At 30.6% G+C, this 20,110-nt stretch overlaps 2 protein-coding genes across 4 annotated transcripts; both read right to left on the bottom strand.

Moving 5' to 3' along the window:
- Window positions 1-7,490: 7,490 nt before the first annotated feature.
- LOC113871536 lies at window positions 7,491-8,804 on the bottom strand. The gene has a single exon (XM_027508628.1). It carries the CDS (start codon window positions 8,802-8,804, stop codon window positions 7,491-7,493), a length of 1,314 nt encoding a protein of 437 aa, XP_027364429.1.
- A 1,645-nt stretch (window positions 8,805-10,449) lies between these two features.
- Window positions 10,450-17,809, bottom strand: LOC113871367 (putative G3BP-like protein). Of its 3 annotated transcripts, none has more exons than XM_027508456.1 (9): window positions 17,483-17,801; window positions 17,258-17,392; window positions 13,895-14,201; window positions 12,538-12,803; window positions 12,249-12,438; window positions 11,931-12,052; window positions 11,793-11,858; window positions 11,578-11,659; window positions 10,450-11,030 (listed from the first exon to the last, which is right to left on the bottom strand). In XM_027508456.1, exons 1-9 carry the CDS (start codon window positions 17,519-17,521, stop codon window positions 10,819-10,821), a joined length of 1,419 nt encoding a protein of 472 aa, XP_027364257.1. In that variant the 5' UTR covers window positions 17,522-17,801; the 3' UTR covers window positions 10,450-10,818. The 3 variants fall into 3 exon arrangements, with proteins under 3 accessions (XP_027364257.1, XP_027364258.1, XP_027364255.1); XM_027508457.1 differs by having other exon boundaries at window positions 10,526-11,030; window positions 12,243-12,438; window positions 12,538-12,704; window positions 17,483-17,809; XM_027508454.1 differs by having other exon boundaries at window positions 10,530-11,030; window positions 12,243-12,438; window positions 17,483-17,804.
- Between the last annotated feature and the right edge of the window lie 2,301 nt (window positions 17,810-20,110).

The following is a 20,110-nucleotide window of genomic DNA, read 5'->3' as shown; positions in this document are numbered from 1 at the left end:
ATAAATAATAATAGAGAATATAAGTATGAAATTCTCTTCTCAATTAAAATAAAACAAAGTTTCTTACAACAAATATCCAACAGAACAACATAATATTACACTTAGTTCATACTATTCAAAATACCCAAAATTATACTAAATAGTTCCCTCTACACGAGGTCTCAAAATATAAGGGAAAAATGACTTTGATGCAATATTACTTGACCCCAGCTTCTAACATTTCTTCACTGGCCCCTCAGCCTGTGAAGTAGATGCAACACCTGCTACATCTGCTCACGTACTACCGTACGATCATCGCAGTACACACTCACACAACGACATAGAAAGAAATGCAAGGGTGAGCTTACCAAACTTAAAATAAAATCATACATATAGAGCAAAATATTTCTCACAGCAATAATCACATGCATTTCCAGCCCATCTAATGCATAGCATGAAAACGGTTTTCAACTGGTTTCACAGTCTAAGTAATCCAGAAGGAACCGAGCCGGTCCGGGAGCGACCCATTCCGGCATCTAGATCCAGACAGCACAACACAGCAGCTCAGCATGAACTTACCGTTACATGTCTACCCACCTAAACATGTAACTCAGCTCTATAATGATGCAAAACATATATCTCAGCATGATGCATACTGCCAAAATTATTTTAACAGTTCAGCTAAGGCAAGTTTATAATAGATCAGCCAAAATCTCAGCATTTTAAATCAATTAACAGCAGTTACAGCTTAGAAAATAGCTTTTATTCAAAAGATCTAACAAAATCATATCAAAACATCTTGAAATAGCATATTAAACCGTTCAAAACATAGTTCATAGGTTAAAGTAAACTCTTCTTACCTCAGAAAGATGATTCACACTAGATCTACCGAATATTACTTGTTTTAATGCAAGATTCACCGAAGATTTGGCTTTAGAACGGAGTTTCTCCTAAGAACACCATGAACTTCTATGAGAAAGAGAAGGAGAAGAGAAACAAACGGTAAATCTAGCTTCAAACTTAAAGAAACTTACTTCAAATCCTTCAGAATAGACGTAGAATCTAAGATCTGACAAGAAATCTAAGTTTAGGAAGGTTTAGTATGAGAGAAATGGTGGTATTTGGCCTTAGAACCTTTGAGAACCTTGGATAGGGGTGAAGAAATGAAAATTTCGTGTGAAGCCTCCTTTTTATAGAAAATTTTCAAAATTTACTGTTCATCGCCGGAAACACTATTCACCGTCTTACTGTTCACGCCGGAAACACTGTTTATACGGTACTGTTCACTCTTTTTTTTTTTTATAAATAATTTCAAACTCCATCTAAATCTATTCCAATACCAAATAATCCTTCGATTAACATTGAACAAGTATAAAATATTATAGATTACTCAATAATAAATCTCTAGCCTGACATGTACACATTCGCTCTTAGATAGAATGTGTACACAAACGCGAATGTCACTCACCACCCTACATTTCCCTAGATTTTTCTATCGTCTCTGGATTCTATACCCCCAATGTATCTCTATAACTATTTACACCAAATTCATTCAGTTCTCGTATTCATTTCACAATCCAATTACAAGATTGTGCTTAATAGCACTTCCAGACTGATTCCATATTGTGCATACCACTAATTCGTAATCTCAATAATCATATCATCAAATAAATTATCGATGACTTATTCATCATATTCAGATATTTCTCAACAACAAAGTCATATCATCTCTAATGCATTCATTAAATATTATCGAAACTTACTCAACCATAATTTTATACTTTTATCATCATATATTTCATATGGACACAGTATAATCAGTCAACCAAAAAATCAAACATATACATAACAATAATATTTCTTCATTAATACTCATTATTTGAGCATATATTATCAGAAAATGCTATATAAACGTGCTCTCCTAAGCTCAATATATAACCTATAACATATAATAATAAAATAGAGCTCCCTTTTACCTTATAATGAAGAATAAAATAGGTGTTGATGATGAAGAATGTTAAAAAATGACACTTTTACCTAGATAACAAGAATTTATACCTTAAAAAAAGATTCAAAAAAATGAACGGTAAAAATATGATTAAATTAGGGAAACTTACTTAGGATCGCATGGAACGAATGTGTAATCATGAATTTGGAAAGAAATAAGTGTTTTGAGGGATTTTATCTAAGAAATTGTAGAGAGAAAGTGAAGAAATAAAGTTTGGAGGTGAGACAAAGTGAAGAAATGAAGTTTTCATGCACAAAAATCTTTAAATACTCTCAGAATCGCGACATTCTCACTACAGCTAGCATTTCTCACTATAGCGAGAGATTACTCATAACAATCCTCGCTACAGCGATTCGTTTCTCACTACAGCGAGAGACTGTCACTATAGTGAGAGGCGAGGCGCTTTCTCGCTACAGTGAAAATATCAGACAAAATTGCACTCTATTTTATGCATTTTTCGCTACAGCAAGACCCATCTTGCTACAACAGGGCTTCCTGCTACAAGTGAGACAATCTTATCCACTTTTCTCACTACTACGAGAAGCTCTCGCTATAACAAAAAAGTTCCACAATGTTTCAATTTTACCGTCTTATTCTCACTACAGTGACACATACTCGCTACAGTGAGAATCTTACAGTTCTAACAATTCAAATTTCTTCTAACATCCTTTTACATATATATTTATCATAATAATGCAATTATAATTAATATAAAACCAGGGATGTTAAATTCGAGTTCAGATCTAAGAGAGATTTATGATTTGAGGAAGTTTTCTCTAAGAAAGGAAGAATAGAGAATATAGAAAGAGATGAGAATGGTTTTTTGGTTTGAGATGTGGTTTTAGAAGGCCGAAATCACTAAATGCCCCTTTTTTCTCAAGAAATCTTGCTTGAGCGAGGGTATTCTCGCTTCAACGAGAAAACTAGACAAAAATTGCTACTTTTCTGCTGATATGTTTACTCAAACAAAAATATTTTTGCTTGAGCAAAAACACGGCAGAGAGCTACCCATTTTTGTTACAAATTTTAGCTTGAGCAAAAGTACAAATGAAAAAATCCGATCCATTCTTACTTGAGCTAAAAGAAATATTCTCCTAAGCTAAAAGGAATATTTTCTATATTTTTAAAAATAATTCTTCTATTTTGAAAATGAGAAAATCTCAATGAAAATTAGGATGTTACATTACCGATCACATCATTTTAGCTGATGTAATTGGTATTTCAACGTTACAACAAAGTGTTTTCTTTTTGCAAATAAATTGGAACATTTAAAGTTCTAAATATAATAAATTGTTATTAAATCTCACATGATCAATGTAATCAAAATAGATTTTATTAAAAAAAATAAAACTTATCACTATGAACTTTGAAACCCCATTTATTTAAAATCATGATATTTATCTCAATCATCTTTTAATTACATAAAATTAGTTTCCTTTCTTAAAATAAATTATTATATAAATTTTAAAATAAACATTTTTATAAATGGATTAAATTTTTTTATTTTTAGCGCAAACTATGTCATGTAGTTAGTGTATATTTTACACTTTCACTTAAATAAAAATGAAAAATACACTAACTGTATAGTAAAGGATTTTGATTCTAGTGATATCGGTAAAACAAAATTAGTAACTATTATTAATAATGTATATTTTTTTGTAAAAGTAAGAGTATCTTTGATTTTTATTTCATATTATTTATATTATACTTCTCATATTGTCACTATTGCTCATGTTGTATTTGTTATTCCTAAATCAATTGTATTGTATTTGGTCATTACAAAAAAAAATGTTCATTTGCGGTGGTTAAATTTAATGATTAATGGTGGTTTCAAGTGTCTCTAAATATTTTTTTGATGATTATGAAACTGATGTTAAAATTGGCGACACAAAGCTAAATTTGTAGTGGTTTTAAACTACCGCTAAATTTGAAATTCAAATTTTAGATTGCACGTGATAGTGCTCTGTTTTTGCCATTGCAATACTCTGTTTTTGGCTTCCACACTTTTTTTATGTTCTTATCTTCTACTTAGTTCTTTCTTTTGCTATTTGGGTTCAGATTCCATTTATTTTTAACACAACATATATATTATATAATTAATAGTGTAGAGTCGTTGGAGAAAAGACATTTTTAGAGAAAGTAAAAAGGGTAGTAGAAGATTACCGAGGTTTGTCACGGTTGGAGAAAACACTTTAAAGGTGGTAACAGTAGCAGAGAAAATGGTGGAATTCAATAAGGCCAAGGTGTAGATGAATGGTAGCTTTGAGTGGGTGATAGAGAATGGGAGAAAGTGATGTTTCTTATATTCTGTTATCTTAAACTAAATCAAAATCCTGCATTTTTTGTGGCAATTATACAAAATCATTGTTAAATCCCGCATTTTTTGTGATGGTTATACAAAACTGCCATTAAATCCTGTATTTTTTGCAGCAATTACTAAAACCAATATTAAATATTATTTTTAAAATATTTTAGTGGCCTTTATTGCTAACTTACTGCCGCTAATAAACCGAACGCTAAGTGGAACATTTCTTATAGTAGGTACCACAGTTAATCACAAGCGAAGTAGTTATTATGTTGTGTAATATTATATTCTATCATTTAGAAAGATAAAAACTGATCATATTATAAGCTAATAAAATAGGGAGATTAATATTTGATACGAATAAAAAAAATACGAACTTTACGAAAGATAAACTAACCAATTACAAATGGGTGATAAATTTATTATAAGAAAAAGAAATTTTGTAGACCAGTCACATTGTCATGTCTCCATTCGTATCATTTTATGAAAAAAAAATAATCGTACTTAAAAGCATTTTTGATAAAATAATGTGTGCTACACTTGTTTCAGCAAAAGTATTGGTGAAGTACTCTTAGTATTCAATTATAATATAAGTAATAGTATAATAAGTCTAAACAAGAAATAGTAATAAATTAATTATAATTATATAAAATAAAAATATATTTAAAATAAAAAATTATGTATACAAAATATTAATATTATTTTTAATATAAAGTAAATGTTGATAAAATAATATAATAAACATAAAAATAGAAATAAAAGTCATATTTGAAAACTCAATAAATGTAGAATAAAAAATATTATAACATAAAAATAGCAATTAAAAAAATTCTCAAAAAAATTGTTCTTACTGTAATTATATAGGCTGAGACTGAATCATCAGTAATTGTATAATATATGTAAAATTTTAAATATTTAAATAATATATTTAATTGCAAATATTTGAAATATTAAATTAATCTTATATTTATATATATATATATAAAAGTTGGTTGAACATGAATTTCAATGTAAGATATTTGAAAGTTAAAGTTATTTAGTAGTGGATGAAGGTTTAAACCTTAGAACTAGGGATGGAAATAGGTTAAGCTTTAGATAAATAAATTTGGCTTGTTTAATAATTTTAATAAGCTTAGTCTAACCTTTTTAAAAGTTTAATTTGGCATTATTAACCTTTTTAATAGCCTGACATGAATTTCAATGTAAGATATTTGAAAGCTAAAGTTACATAGTGGATGAAGGTTTAAACCTTAGAAGTCAAAGCATGAAAATAGGCTAGGCTTTAGATAAATAGACTTGTCATGTTTAATAATTTTAAAGCCTAAGTTTGGCCTATTACTAATTATAAACTTTTTATTAAACTTAGTCATAACTTTTTAAAAGCCTAATTTGACATGTTAGTCTTTTTAACGGTATACTTTGTATTGAAACATTTAATAGTTCATCAAGTTTTGTTATAAATAAATTATTAAACTAACTAAATAGGTATTTTTTTTAAAAATCATAAAGTTTATATTTAAATAAACTATCAAAAAAATAATTCAACACCTTAAATATGTATAATAAAATTACTTATTCTTATTTATCACTTTTAAACCACATATTTAATTTAAATAAGTAAATCAGTACACATACAAAAAATACAATAAAATGAACATCAATTTATGAATCAGTAAGCAAATCGAGTAGCATAAATCTTACACAATAAATCAACAAACACAATATAACTAAATAAGTTTCAGACCTAAAATTAGCAAATGCAATAAATAAAAATCTAAAATACACAAATAACAATATTTTTTATAGTAAATAGGAAGCAACAAATATATATCATCATATTTTCAAGAAGATCTCTTTATGTTGTTCACCAACTTTCAAAATAAAGAAAAATATTATTACAATGAAAATACTTTAAAAATAGTGATTACAAATATTTTTAAAAAATATTTTTAGAATTTATTATTCTTAATTTTCTCGTCAAATTATACTTGTGACGAAGTTAATTGAATTTTTATATATTATTATATTATAATTTTTATATAAAATTATTTAATATATTATAAATTTAAATTTTAAATAGGTCATTCTAATAGGTTTAATAGACTTTTTTTTAAGCTCAAGCTTAACTTATTTAATTAATTAATTTTTTTAAAAAGTTTAAATTAAAGCCTATTAATTAAGTAGGTAAAACTAAACTAAACTTTAAAAAAATTAGATTATAAGTCCCTCTCAGACTATCTGACTTATTTTCATCCTCGTTTAAAAGAAACATCATAAAAATCACCCATTAAATCATTTATCACATCTACCATTTTTCTCTTTGAATGTCTTCAAAATATTTTTCTTTGGTTAATCGACTTTTATCTTTCCTCGCATTCAAGCCTTTTTCTAATGAATGCATAACCCTAACAATTTTTTTTTACGTTAAGCCATAAACCTAACAATTAAATATATTTGTACATCGTATCCTGCAAACTAACTCATCAAAAATAAGTTTTAGGGTTTTACATATCCAATAAAGAAATTTCTAATGTCTATTCAATAGTTCCAATCAATTCAAAAATCTGAAAGCTGATATTTCTTTTAACATAATTTAATGAACAATTAAAAATGAATGTTCTACATTGCTTTTCAAAGTGAAACGAGTGAACATCGTGAATTTATTTTATAAGTAGAAAAATTGCCTGTTGTAATAAATCAACTCGATCTTTCTTTTTTAAAAGATAAAGCCACATCCTTAAAAACAAAATTAAATGTATTTATCATCGCCGTAATATTTAAAAACAAAGAGCAATAAAGGCATAGTTAATATAAATTTTCATATTAGTCTTTAATAAAAAAAAATTAGAATAAAAAATGAAGATTCTTTTTATTCATTGAAAATAACTTATTTTGTATTTTACAGAATTTATATGAAATTTTTTAAATAAAAAAAAAATAAGTTATTTGTGAGAAAAGTTTTGTTCGAAGATATTGATGTATTTCATATTTTTATCTTCTAAAAGAATTTAAAATTTAATTTCTTTAAAAATTTATCTAAATTAGGCAAAAATTGAAAAGAGAATTTAAAATTTAATTAAAGGACAAAGAAGTCAAAAAAAAAAATAAAGAAAATAATATGTTTTGTAAAGTTTTACATAATATTTTCTATCTTCGCATTGAACCAGCCACGCATGGAACCCAATATGGCTCCTCTCCTCATAGAAAGCTTTGGTTATCGACGGATTGAGCCCGGCGACGGCGACTCTTCTTGCCACCGCTTCCACAAACAATGGAGCACTCAACTCCACATATGACACTAAAGCAAGAGAACAAGCCATTTCCACTGCCACCATCTGTGTGCCTACGTGAATGTTTCCCTTTCTTGCCCGATGATTTTAAGCTTGACATCTCGCCACCGTCATACACCGGCGGCAGCTCCGTGTGCCACCTCTCCACTTTAGGTTGCAACCCTTCGACGCTTTCATCTAAGCTCCACCCTCCGACGGTGGAATTCTCCCCTTCCTCAATCGGTTGTCTGGCCACCGCCGCTGCCACCTCTGAAGCCGACGGACCCAATTCAGAGTTGGTCATAATGGCACGACCCATGTTTGACCTGTATGGCGTTCCATACTCCAATGCCGCGTTCGTCATCGCAAATGCGTGCAACGGAGTGGCTCTCACGCCACCTTTGTAAGCGTTATTGTAAGGAGAGTTTTGAAATTCTCTTTTCGGCGAGGGCTTTACTTCATAATCAACATTTACTCTTGGAGAGTCATGGGTCGTTAATTCTCTCTTCTTTATACCAAATCCACCCTCTGGCATTGCCATCACATCTGAGCCACTCAATGTGGAGTAAGCCTTGTTTTCGCATTCTACGCTTACTTCAGAAAGGGTAACTTGGGAATTTGCTTTCCCTTTTGTAGCCATGGTTGGTTGCTCATGAGCCATGGCTTCTGAGGCGAGTATTGAGCTGGTGTCACTCTTTATACGTCGAAGATGGGGCTTGGCTTGATGGCTTGGCGGATTGTGATCATCATGGCTATATCCAACGGCTGAGGTGTTGTCATGTGTGTAGAGAGGCATGCTTCGCATGGAGCTATCAATGATACCCACACCAACGTTTAAAATCCCTTTTGGTTGACCCGAGGATCGTAGAACTTGGAGCCCCACAAATCGCATACCCGTTGACTTGCATGTATTTCGAAAGGGTTGTGACGGTGGTGGGATAAGGTCATCAATGAGAACGTGTGCAGTACCCACATGAATGTCTCGAAACCAATGAAGGGCGTAAATATCAATTACAATTGCTGCTTCCTCATCGTATAAAAAGTCTTGGTCGATTCGGAAGACAAACTTATCATTCCAAGCCGGGTTGGTTCCGCCCTCAGAATCAACCCGGGTTGAAAGCTTCCGGTCTGGATCGATCCATGCCACCGCATAGGTTCGCATGGACCGACCCACCGGAGCTAAGTCTTGTGCTGATATGATGTTCAGTTCTAAGAGTTGGTAACATGCTAAAATGTTGGACATGATACCACTCCTAATGATGAAGGTGCATTAAGGCAAGGATTTATTTGTGCTAGCGATAATGTAATTACAAGAAAAGATGCGTAATGGAAATGAAAGTAATTGTGACCAGGTTTATCCCACGCTTTCTTTTGTTTTAATGATGGTGAGTGGGATGCAAGAAGGTGAAGGAGAAAGGAAAAATAAGGCATTTGACTATGAAAGGAGAACGATGTTACACTAAAGACAGCGAATCAAAGTGGCATTGAACAATTTTAAACCCTTAATTTGGTCCCTTATTATGGGGTGATGATAAGGAACATTCTGTTCTTTTGATTTCAGTCTATATCAGGATTAGTTGTTGCTAATGCTATCTTGCAAGTCTTGCAACAGTGTCATTACAAAACATACCTACCTATTTTAAAATCTCACAACTTTGCTAGACTTTGTGTACGTAATTGGGATATGTATACTAAACATCAATAGATACAGCCATGGATTTACTAATTAGAGCTCTATAATTAGCAAGCACAGTTGGCGAAAATTACCATAGTTTAGGCTCAAATGAATTCCACAAATAAGTGGAATAACGGTATTGATTTTCCTTGACTAATATATGCGCAATCCTAGTGCTTCTTTTGATTATACATAGATTATATATATAGATGCATTTGGCTAGATCACAGCTTTTATTTTACTAGAATAGCTGCGTGTTTGGTTTCATTCATTCTAAGGACAAAAAATAATCTTCTTCGAAAATTCTATTAATGGCATCTAAATTATGAATTCTTTTAAATATATATGGAATAAATTAAAAGAAACATATTTTGGGCTCTATATGTTCAGAACATAAAGCACTTGCATGTCTAATTACTTTTCTGCAAGTCATGCGTGAACTACACTGGATTATATAATTCAAAACATCAGTTAACTGTTCAAAGTTAATTATTTTTTTTTTAATTAAAAATACTATAATAACATAAATAAAAATTAAATATGTTGCAATTGAATATTAAATAAAATTCAAATTTTGTAAATAAGAACCCAGATTATTTTAAAAAATTTTGAAACATCTTATACGTGAAAATATATAAATTATCTTTTTTTTAAATGCTAAAAATGACCCTGCAACAAATAAATAGCCTACTACTACTGTACTAATGATGGGCTGCAAATTGAAGAAACAAATTATAAAACTAAACAGGGCAACAATTCTGCAATGGCTCCAACTAGAAGAAAGCTTATGATTATTAATAGAAAGCCCTCAATAGTTGTGTTGCTGTACTTTTTTATCAAACATATTTGGCCATTAAATTAGTTTCTCAAATATCATTTGTCATTATTTTATTCTTCTGAAGATTTTGTCACTAACCTTATATCTAATATAGATTAAATGGATCGCTATTAATTTCTCAAACATTATTTTTATCACCTGTTCAGTCTACAATAAAATCTTATACGGTGACATTTAAAATGTATAAAGAATTAATATAATGAGTTAAATTCATGAGAAATTAATTTAGAGGATCAAATTAAGAAATTTCTAAAATATTAATTCAATTAAAATGTATATCTCAACAATTTACATTTCATTTACCAATTGTGGATGTCCAGCTTGATTGGCAGAAGGGAATCGATTTTGTCAAAATTAAGAAATAATCACTGGCAGAACGGATACCTATCTTGTTATGATAAGAGCATAAGCCGAAAGGCAACGGAGAAATTAATCCACCAATACAGAGCTATTAATATCAAACTCTGAAGTAACGACAACTAGATTTCAAATTTCAATTGGAGTAAATAAATGTCAAATGTTTTAAACACATTTCCAGCTAAACATAAAATACCTGGAGAAACAAATGAAACACGAAGCCCCTTGAACAAAATTTATCAGAAAAGAAAATATCTTATCCATATGCCCTGAACAATTTAAGATTTAAAAAATATCAATATTTGGTCTAATCTATCGAACTTGACTATTTAGACCTCAATTATCTGGACCCAAAATTGGATTCTCTAGCTGAAGTTTCTTGTTGACTCAAGACTCAGCCAGATTCTGCCCATTTCTTGGTACTTGATGCCCTGAATTTCCCCTCTCTTGGCGCGGACTTGGTCGATAATAACCATTTCCTCTCGATTTGTTATACTCCCGATCACCGCCATCTTGGCCACTTCCTCTGCCGAAATTCCTTGAACCGAAACGTCCTCTTGTTGCATCTGATTGATAGCTACCCCTACCTCTACCTCGTCCTGTTGATTATACAGTGAAAACAAGTATGATGAAACAATGCCTGAAATAAGTGGCTTAAAATAGTTGAATATGTAGATAAAAACGAGGAGAGTTCTGGAAAAACACAAAGAAAGGTGTCACCATCACTCTGCAACAGCATCATTGATACAGCATAGCCAGTCAAATTGTGTAGGACAAAGATCATTTTGAATAATTTATGATGCGTAATTATGTGAAGCATGAGGCTGATCAAATCAGACTATATAATTTCTTCATAGTGAGATGCGAGACTGACAAATTCAAAATAGAAGTAATCACAGCAACCAAATGTAATCCTTAAAAAAAATTTAGCATATTCGAACAAAATTTGTTATTTATTCAAAAATGTATGTCACATGAGAATCCACTACAATTCTCAACGTTCCTCAATTAGCAAAAATGCCAAACACAGATTCATTGTTTTACCACATCTATATGTCAAACCTAGTAAGTTAGGGAAATTCATGATGGAGACATTTCAAGAAAAAAAGGCCGATGAAAATTTATTTAATAATAAAAAGAACATACTTCCTCCTCGAGAAGGGATGTTACTATTTGGTCTCCGTTCTTCAATGTATACTGGTCTTCCTGCTATCTGAACAGACCCTGTCTGCAAACAAAAAACAAACATAATCCTATGATTCTACATTCATTGAGATTTGAGACCAAGTAGCTAATTCTGTGTTACTACATTATAGTTGAGTAATATATCTCAAACTTATTATTTAAAAGTAAATCCAAACCTTGACTGCATTATGAACACCCGTCATATCTTCAAATTCAACAAATGCATAACAAACACCAACATCCTGGATACATGTGAAAAGTTTAGATTCAAAAATCATAATTAATATAGTTATTTAACATGAAAAGACAAAAACCTTGCGACTTCTTATGACAACACCATCGGGTCTGATTCTACCAAAATTCTTGAATTCCTCTTCAATTTCAGAAGGAGACACTGTAGGTGACAAGTTTCTCACATAAACAGATTTGATTTCATCTGAAAGTATTCCCAAGCAACTCATGATCAGAGGTAGTGACCAATGAATACGTGTTTAGAGTAATACAGGAAACACTACGTCTTCTTTTAAACAAATTAGTTTACTAGGTTGTTACACAATGAATGCCCTAACTTTATAAATAATAAAAGGAGGAACAGAATAATTATTCAATTCTTCACAAGTACACACAGTAACCTTCATCTTCCGTAGCAGGAAGCTCCTCTACTGCATCAGTTTCAGACCTTTCAAATGCATTTGCCAAAGCAGTTGCTTGCTGTTGCTGACTATTGCTCTGTGGAGAATGATCCCATTCTGAAGGGGACACATTCTTATGAGAAGGCTGAGAAGCTACGGATGGCATAGATTGTCCTTTGGCAACCCGTAACTTCCAACAGTCCATACATTGTCAGTTCCAATGTCATGACAGAAATCCCAAAAGAAAAACATTATTTGGAAATTAATATAATGGTTAGTCAGTACATACAATGGAAGCATAAGTGTGCTTTTGTGGCTCCCCAGCAGGTTCATCAGGAGAGGCAGGTACATTGTCTTGCACTGCATTCACTGAAGCTTGAAGTGAACCATTTGACTCTTCAACAGCATTGTCTTCCCTAATATGTTTCGAGTCAGGACCCCGCTGCATTTGTTGCTCTGAAAATCCATAATTATCAACTACACCATTTTCTTTGACCTCATTTGTAGCAACAAATTCCCTAGCCTGGATATCTCCACCCAGCAGGTAGTTGGACACTGTAAAATCCATCTCTAAATTACATAAGAGTTAAAACATTACAGTTTCCAGAATCACTTATATTGCATAATCAGTCAAACAGGCTATTTACCTGAATCTTTCCAAAGTAAAATTATTTTATATTGTCAAAGATATAAAACATTTATCATCATAGATAAGGGAGGATTAAGCTTAAGACAGCTGACAACTTTATAAAGTAAAACTGTAGCCAACCATTTGCAACCACAATCTGCATGAGGACCTATGGTTAAGGTTTAAGCTTGCAATCTTTAAGTCCTAGAAATCCATATCCCATATTATTATTAATTCATTATATATCCCATATCAAAGGTTAAGCTTCAGCTTTCTTTAACTTAGAGGAACAAATTTTTACAACCAACTTGAAGGCACTGGAGTTTTTTTTTTTTTTTGTGTTGTCAATGAGACAATGCTGGCTGGTGGCAGTTGACAACTGATAACAATGTAGCAAAAACGATTGGCAGCAATGATAAACTACAAGCATGGTAAATGTAAACAGCTCAAAAAGATGAGCAGTACCAACAGCAGCAGTCGTGGAAAAGATAATAACTGGAAAGAATAAAGGGCAGACAAAGTGAAGTTAGGATTTTGCAACTGAAATAACATAAGAAACAAAAGATTCTGAGACTAGCAAGACAACTAAAGAATTTTTTACTAGCATTCTAACACGGACTCTAAACCATATCAGATCTATGACTCGCATAAAGTTGGTAACCCGCATAGAGACACAAAGTTACAATGATATAACTTCTAACATTATATCCATAGAAACAAAATTTTACATTTTCTTTATTTTTTTAATAACATAAAGTGATAAATTACCATTGTCAAAATTTAGATCAAGCTACCTATATCCATATCAACATATGGTCAAATTCTCAGATCAAACTTTAACACATGGAACTTTAATTAGCTTCCATTAAGATTACGTTACTTGATAAGAAATTAAAGTAATCCATGTATCATTTTTTATATAAAAAAACCTTGATGGAAAGGATACAAAGAACTTGATGCAAGTAGTTCTGTTCTATTCCAATTCAGGTACAAGAACACAAGTTGTGACAGAATTTACCTGGCTTATTGACTGTACTAGGAGCATTCAGTTTTGAATCAAGATTGCCCTGAGGTAACAAGACTGCTTGTTGCTGGGGAACTGGATCCTCTTCAACAAAGTGAAAAATATCATTGAGCACAAAAAAGCCTTTTTCTTGGGGTGCAAGGAAGAATGTCTGCATAAATTTTCTTCTCCAGTTGTAATCCTTAATTTGCACGGATCCAGAAACCATCACAATAACACCACCACTCCAAGATTCTAGTGATTGTGCAGTCTTGATTTCAATTCCAGTATAACTCAGTGACATAACCATTGCATGGATTTGCTGGTCACAGAGAAGTGATTTTAGTTCAGGGGGGAAAAGAGAGCTTTACTATTAATTGTACATGCATAAACAATTGCAGATAATGCCAAGTCCTTTCAAACAATTAAGGACCAAGTAAAATGTAAGAAAACTAAATCAACAAAGAGTGTAGATTATCATTTTAACTAACTAATATCTTTTTTAATAAAATGCTAATACATTAGACTACAAGCATCCAAGATAAAGTGAGAAGATAGGAGAGTTAAAAGTGCTTCATGCATTCATAATCCAAATAACTAGTTTACAATTAGAAGGAAAACTTGTAACATGGGGGTATACAAAATACACACAGATAAGCAAGAACAAGTAGGAACGCTGAAGATGTTCAGGTTCTTAATCATTAAGGCATGACAACTGGAAAGACAAAGAAACTTGAATGGAACCATGGTGTAAGAGATGTTAGGATCCAATTGTAAGGTATGAGACTTGAGTCTCACATTGGAAGCATGGGATTTTAAAGTGAGGTTTATAAGGCCTTGGAGTCTCCAACTACAACAGCTAGCTTTTGTGGTGTGGTGCTTCCAAAATTCTTATTAGAAGGTAATGCAAATCTACAAATTTCAACAAATTGCATAAAAGTTGCAGAAAGGATACTTCAGAATATTGGGAGAAAAAAAAAATAGCATCGTTTAAACCATAACCCAAGAAGCTACTTCCTTCAAACTCAGCCAGCTAACTCAAACAACATTACAGCTCCTTCACTCCACAAATCAAAGATCTCACATGTAATTGGCTTGCCAAAATGAAAATACTCTTCTTTATTATAGGCATGTAAATTCAAGGCTGCATCAAGTCCATATGCAGATTATTCCAGGCTAGACATTAGAGCAATTACAGACATCTAACAACTGAAAAAATTTATCAGAAGAAAAAAGGCAACAGATAGCTTCATATTTCATAAGAATTGAAGAAGACACAGCTTCCAAATGAGACTAAAATTGTATGACAACAACAACAGAGCCTTCTTCCTCTAGATAAAGTCAACTACATGGATCACATGATGCTATTAAGTTCAGTCAAAAACCAAATTCTCAAATAATATTTACCATGAGATCCTTTTTAATAATTTCTTCTTAAGTTCTTCTAGGTCTCCCTTTCCCTTTCCACTAGACTAAAAGTCATGTCATCCATTCACCTATTGATGCCTTCAGTGGCCTTTTTTGCATGTATTCAAACCACCTAAATCAATTTTCTTTCATATTTCCCTCAATAAGTGTTATTTCAATATTCTTTTGTAGACAATCATTTCTTATCTTGTTCTTCCTCATGCGATCACTCATTCATCTTGGCATTCTACTTTTAGTAATGTATTTTCTTTCTTGTCTTGTCTACTACCATATAAGATAGCTAGTTGACCGTATATGGATACGATAAAATTTCCTTTAAACTTGATAAGTACAATCTCAAATAACTTTCAATATCTTTCTCCATTTTAACCATCAAGTTTATTCCACTAGGTGAGGTTGGCTGAAATTGTAAACAACAATGTTGCCAAAATCTCGATCTTAATCACAAGATTGTGCAATCTTACGATCTTTAGCCCACCCCACGATCTTAATCGACAACAGGGTTGAAAATCAACAAGATAACTTAGGATTGTGATCTTTCTCCTTAGGATCGTAAGATCAACAATCTGTCCAATCTTCCCTACACAGATTTCTGGGTCGGGTTTTCGTGCCCCGGTTTATAAAAACATGTTTCTAGGGCAATTTTTTACCCCGATTTTGGGCTTCTATTCCCTTATTCTCGTGCGACTATGACTCTTACAGCTAGGTCACAAAGTTTTCCCTCATCATTTCTCTATTTTGAAACAACCTCTGCACTATTGCTTTTTGTGGGTTTGGGTTGGTTGATGACACTTCTGTTTGAGCTATTTCCATATTCATTTTCTGCAACCTCTGCTCTACATTTCAAAACGATCTTCTTCCTCTGTGTGTCAATCTTCTATTTTCTGCAACCTAGGTGTTGCTGCCTGCGTTTTTTGTTTCTCTTCTTTTTGCCACTGGTTCGCTGTTATGTATGTGTTCTCTTGGTGGTTTGTGGGTGTTCTCTTCTGCTCTACTGCTGTTTCAGTTTGTGGGTCTTCCATTTGTCTTCTGTTTTGGTTCTCTCATCTCTGCATGGCTTCCAATACTAGAATCTTAAGTTTATGTTTAATTAAATTATGTGATTTAGATGTTAATTTTTTTATGTATGTTATTTTCTATGCTTATATATATGTTTAAGTATAGTTTTACATGTTTGACAGGATCTTACGATCTATCTTACAATCTCACGATTTAAGATCTTTTACCCCTGCTCCCGATCCCAGGTAAGACACCGATCTTGACAACATTGGTAAACAATACATAATGATATGGCCAAACTACAAGCAATAAATCTTAACGACCCTCATTAAATTTCTAACTGTTATTTTTATCCTGTTTAAATGCAAAGAGTTAGAGCTGTTACACTGATGCCACAGTTAGAAACCTGGTGGAAAATTTTCAACGTAAAAAATTTTCTTGATAAAATCTAACACATCATCTGTTCTCGTCATCAATACAATAACAAGCAGCATACTACAAAATTTACTTCATGACAACAAAAACAACTGACTTAAATATGCACAAACTTTTCGTGACAAAGGTACACAAAAATTCCATCTTCTTATCTGCAAACATAGCTATCATTTCTTATCTGCACCCATAAAATTCTTTGACCTTTTTTTTTATCCACTTTAAATGCTACCCTTCAACCGCCACCCAACATCATAGACAAGATTGGAACTTCTAAATCCAAAAATTGAAACATCATTACTTACATTCAGCATAACAACAAGCAGCACACTACAAAATCTACCCAGATACACAATCAAAACAGTCCAATTCTGCTCACAGAAAACATTAGTAAAGCCAAACCACAACAAAAAACAAAACAAAACCAAAACACAGACCCTTGTATTATTGGACGAAATTGAAAAAGAAAAAAATAATAACAGAATAATGAAGAGAGACAAAAGAAGATGAAGAAATTACAAGCATTGCAGCGGCGGTTTCCCTGGCATTGCCGTCAATACGAAGCATGGTGCTGGCATCGGAGTAGAACTGGTGCACGAACTCTGGTTGATTCTGAAGCACCTGATAGTACTGCCCAACGAAGTACGTTCCAACCTGAACCCACAAAAACAAAACCAAAGAGAGAGAGATTATTCGATTGGATTTGAATCAGAAAAAAGCTGACGAAAAGAGAGAAAGAAGAACCTGAGCTGCAGTGAGGGGAATGGGAAAGGGCGTGGCCATTGAAGAAAAAGGAAAAACCCTTCAAAACCCTAACACCAATTCAGATCCACAATCTCTCAAGATCCACACCCCCGCAGAGACAAAGGGGTAACGTGTCTTTTTCTTTTTTTTCCTTTTTTTTTTTTTGGTTTACTATGTTTCTTCACGGGTTAGAATTTTCTTTTTTATTTTTAATTTTTTGGGTTCCTCTGTTTTTGTTTCACTCTGCGGATGAAGATGCTGTTACACTATGCTGTCGTGTTCTGTGTGCTCCTTTTCACCTATAAAGCTCCACTTCATCAATTTTTAAATATATGAATAAATAATAAATATTTTCGAGCTTACTCATTTCTTTTTCTTCTCATACTATTTTTTTATGCAAAAAGTGGGGCTCACTTAATTTATTTCTTTAAAAACATACATTGAACTTTTTTGGGTAGAAAATCAACTGCCGCTTAAAGATATCATTATAACACATATTTTAATATATTTTAATTATTAATTAAAATTTATTAAAACTCATAAAAGTTAAGCAAGTCTTATTTTTTATTTTTAATTTAACAATTTTTGTTTGTATTTTATAACTTGTATAAAATTTAATATATTGCAGAATATATTTCTAACTTTACTCATTGTGACTAAGTATTTAAACGAGTTCAGTCAAGTATTTTCAAATTCAAGCTAAATTTTAAAATATAATTTATTTTGAAATAATACTTTTAAAAAATTTTGAATTCAATGTCAAATATCAATATACATTAATAATTATAAATTTAAAAAATGAAAATTTTAAAAGTAAACTCTAAATTAAAAAAATATTAAGATAATTTTTATAAATATAAAAATAATATACAGTAATGAGAAAAAATTAAGTAACAAGTTTAATCTCTAAAATTTAAAACAAAATTAACAAAAATGTGTATAAAAAGCATTATCATTATAGTAATAGAGAATGTAATTTACACAGTATTTTTAATTAATTTTAATTTTAAAATGTATATGTGGCAAAATGTAAAACAGATAGTTTCACTCATATTTCACTTATGAAATAAATGACCCTAATTTAAAATATAGAAATTGATAATGAGAAAAGCAACATCTTTTAATATAAAAATATAAATTTTAATAAACATTATTTCTAACAAACAATATTATAGTTAAATATTTAAAATAATATTTAAAAATAAGAAAATTATTTTTATAATGTATTTAAGAATGAAAATTACTGAAATATGAGATTTACAATGAAAGTACTTGTACATGACTTTTGAAAGATTGTCATTAGTAAGTTTTGGGATTTGAATTTTTTAGAATTTTTTTGTAGAAATTACAACTTGCAGTTTAACTTCACTTAAGTGAAAAAAAAATTGATTAAATGAATTTGAAAAAATAATTTTCATTTAAGGCAAGAAAATTTGTTCTAATTTTTTAGAAAAAAGTAATTTTTATTTAAGCTAAAATTACAAAAAAATTTAAAACTTTATCTTTTTTTTTTCTACACTTTGTAGTTATAACACAAAACTAAAAATTTTAGATTATGTAATATTACAATTATTTCTCAACCGATTTTTCAAAAAAAATAATATATAATCTCTCGATTTAGCACTGAAGTTAAGTATTATAGTTAATCTTACTTGACTTAAGAATATATTACATGAGCTTCATATACTAGTATTTTACTTTCATTAGTTTATTGTGATAATTTAAGTGTTCTCTCAACAGCTCTATTCACTAACAAAATATTTTAATATTAATTTTTATTTTGTTTAAAAAAAATATGTCAAAAGGAACTTTAAGTATCTCATATTCTTACAATCTAATAAACTATTGATGTTCTTATTGTTTCTATTTTTCATCTAATTTTTACAAAGTATAGATATCAACTCAATTTTTTTACTCATGAGTTTATAAGAGGAGTGTAAAGGGTTATTAAATTAGAGCATGTTTGTTTCTACTTTTTAAAAGAATTTTATTTTTAAAAGAGAAAACTCTTTTTAAAATTACAAACAAACACATTCTTTAATTTTTTGTTTTTTTATTTTTTTTTATATGCAATACCTTATATATATACCCCTCCTTACATATTCACTTTCTCTCACAATTTACTCAGTTCTTTTTACTGTATATTTTATCATACTATTATGACACTTTTATAAATTTTGGTGAAAAAAAAAACATTTAGTGTTAAAATAGAGAAATTGATAGTATTTATAGGATAAAGTGTAAATTTTTTTATTTCTTATTTTTATGGTTACTTTTAAAAGAAGTAAAAAGTGTTCGTAAATTAAATTTTCTTTTCATTAGTCTTAGTGTTATTTAATTTAGAAAATATTTTTGAAATAAAAATGTTAAATTAAAATAAAAGGAAAAACATTTATTAATTTTTGGAAGTAACTATTTAATGATTGTTAGTGTTAAAGTAGATGTTAGTATTTTTTAGAATTTTCTTTAAAAAAATATTATTTTGTCTAAAGTGGTATAAAATGTTAAATCATTTTATTTAAAAATTGTTCTGCTCACTTTTAATAAGATAGATTGCTATGTTCTTTAGTGTAATTTAGGTTTTCTAATGGTCTAAAGTTTTATCAAAGTTTATATAGTTTGTTTAAA

Source organism: Abrus precatorius, unplaced genomic scaffold (assembly GCF_003935025.1).
Source record: "Abrus precatorius isolate BTA unplaced genomic scaffold, Abrus_2018 Scaffold7, whole genome shotgun sequence".
NCBI classification, from domain to species: Eukaryota; Viridiplantae; Streptophyta; class Magnoliopsida; order Fabales; family Fabaceae; genus Abrus; species Abrus precatorius.
The sequence above is the reverse complement of the archived record's forward strand: the minus strand, read 5'-3'. Positions and strand labels throughout refer to the sequence as shown.

Bases quoted from the DNA above. Each gene is read 5' to 3' on its own strand.
- LOC113871536 (XM_027508628.1), bottom strand. From the start codon at position 8,804: ATGTCCAACATTTTAGCATGTTACCAACTCTTAGAACTGAACATCATA.
- LOC113871367 (XM_027508454.1), bottom strand. From the start codon at position 17,521: ATGGCCACGCCCTTTCCCATTCCCCTCACTGCAGCTCAG. The intron at 14,202-17,257 runs GTAATTTCTTCA...CTCTGTGACCAG, and splicing joins AAACCGCCGCTGCAATGCTT to CAAATCCATGCAATGGTTAT. The intron at 12,439-12,537 runs GTATGTACTGAC...GACTGTTGGAAG, and splicing joins AGCACACTTATGCTTCCATT to TTACGGGTTGCCAAAGGACA.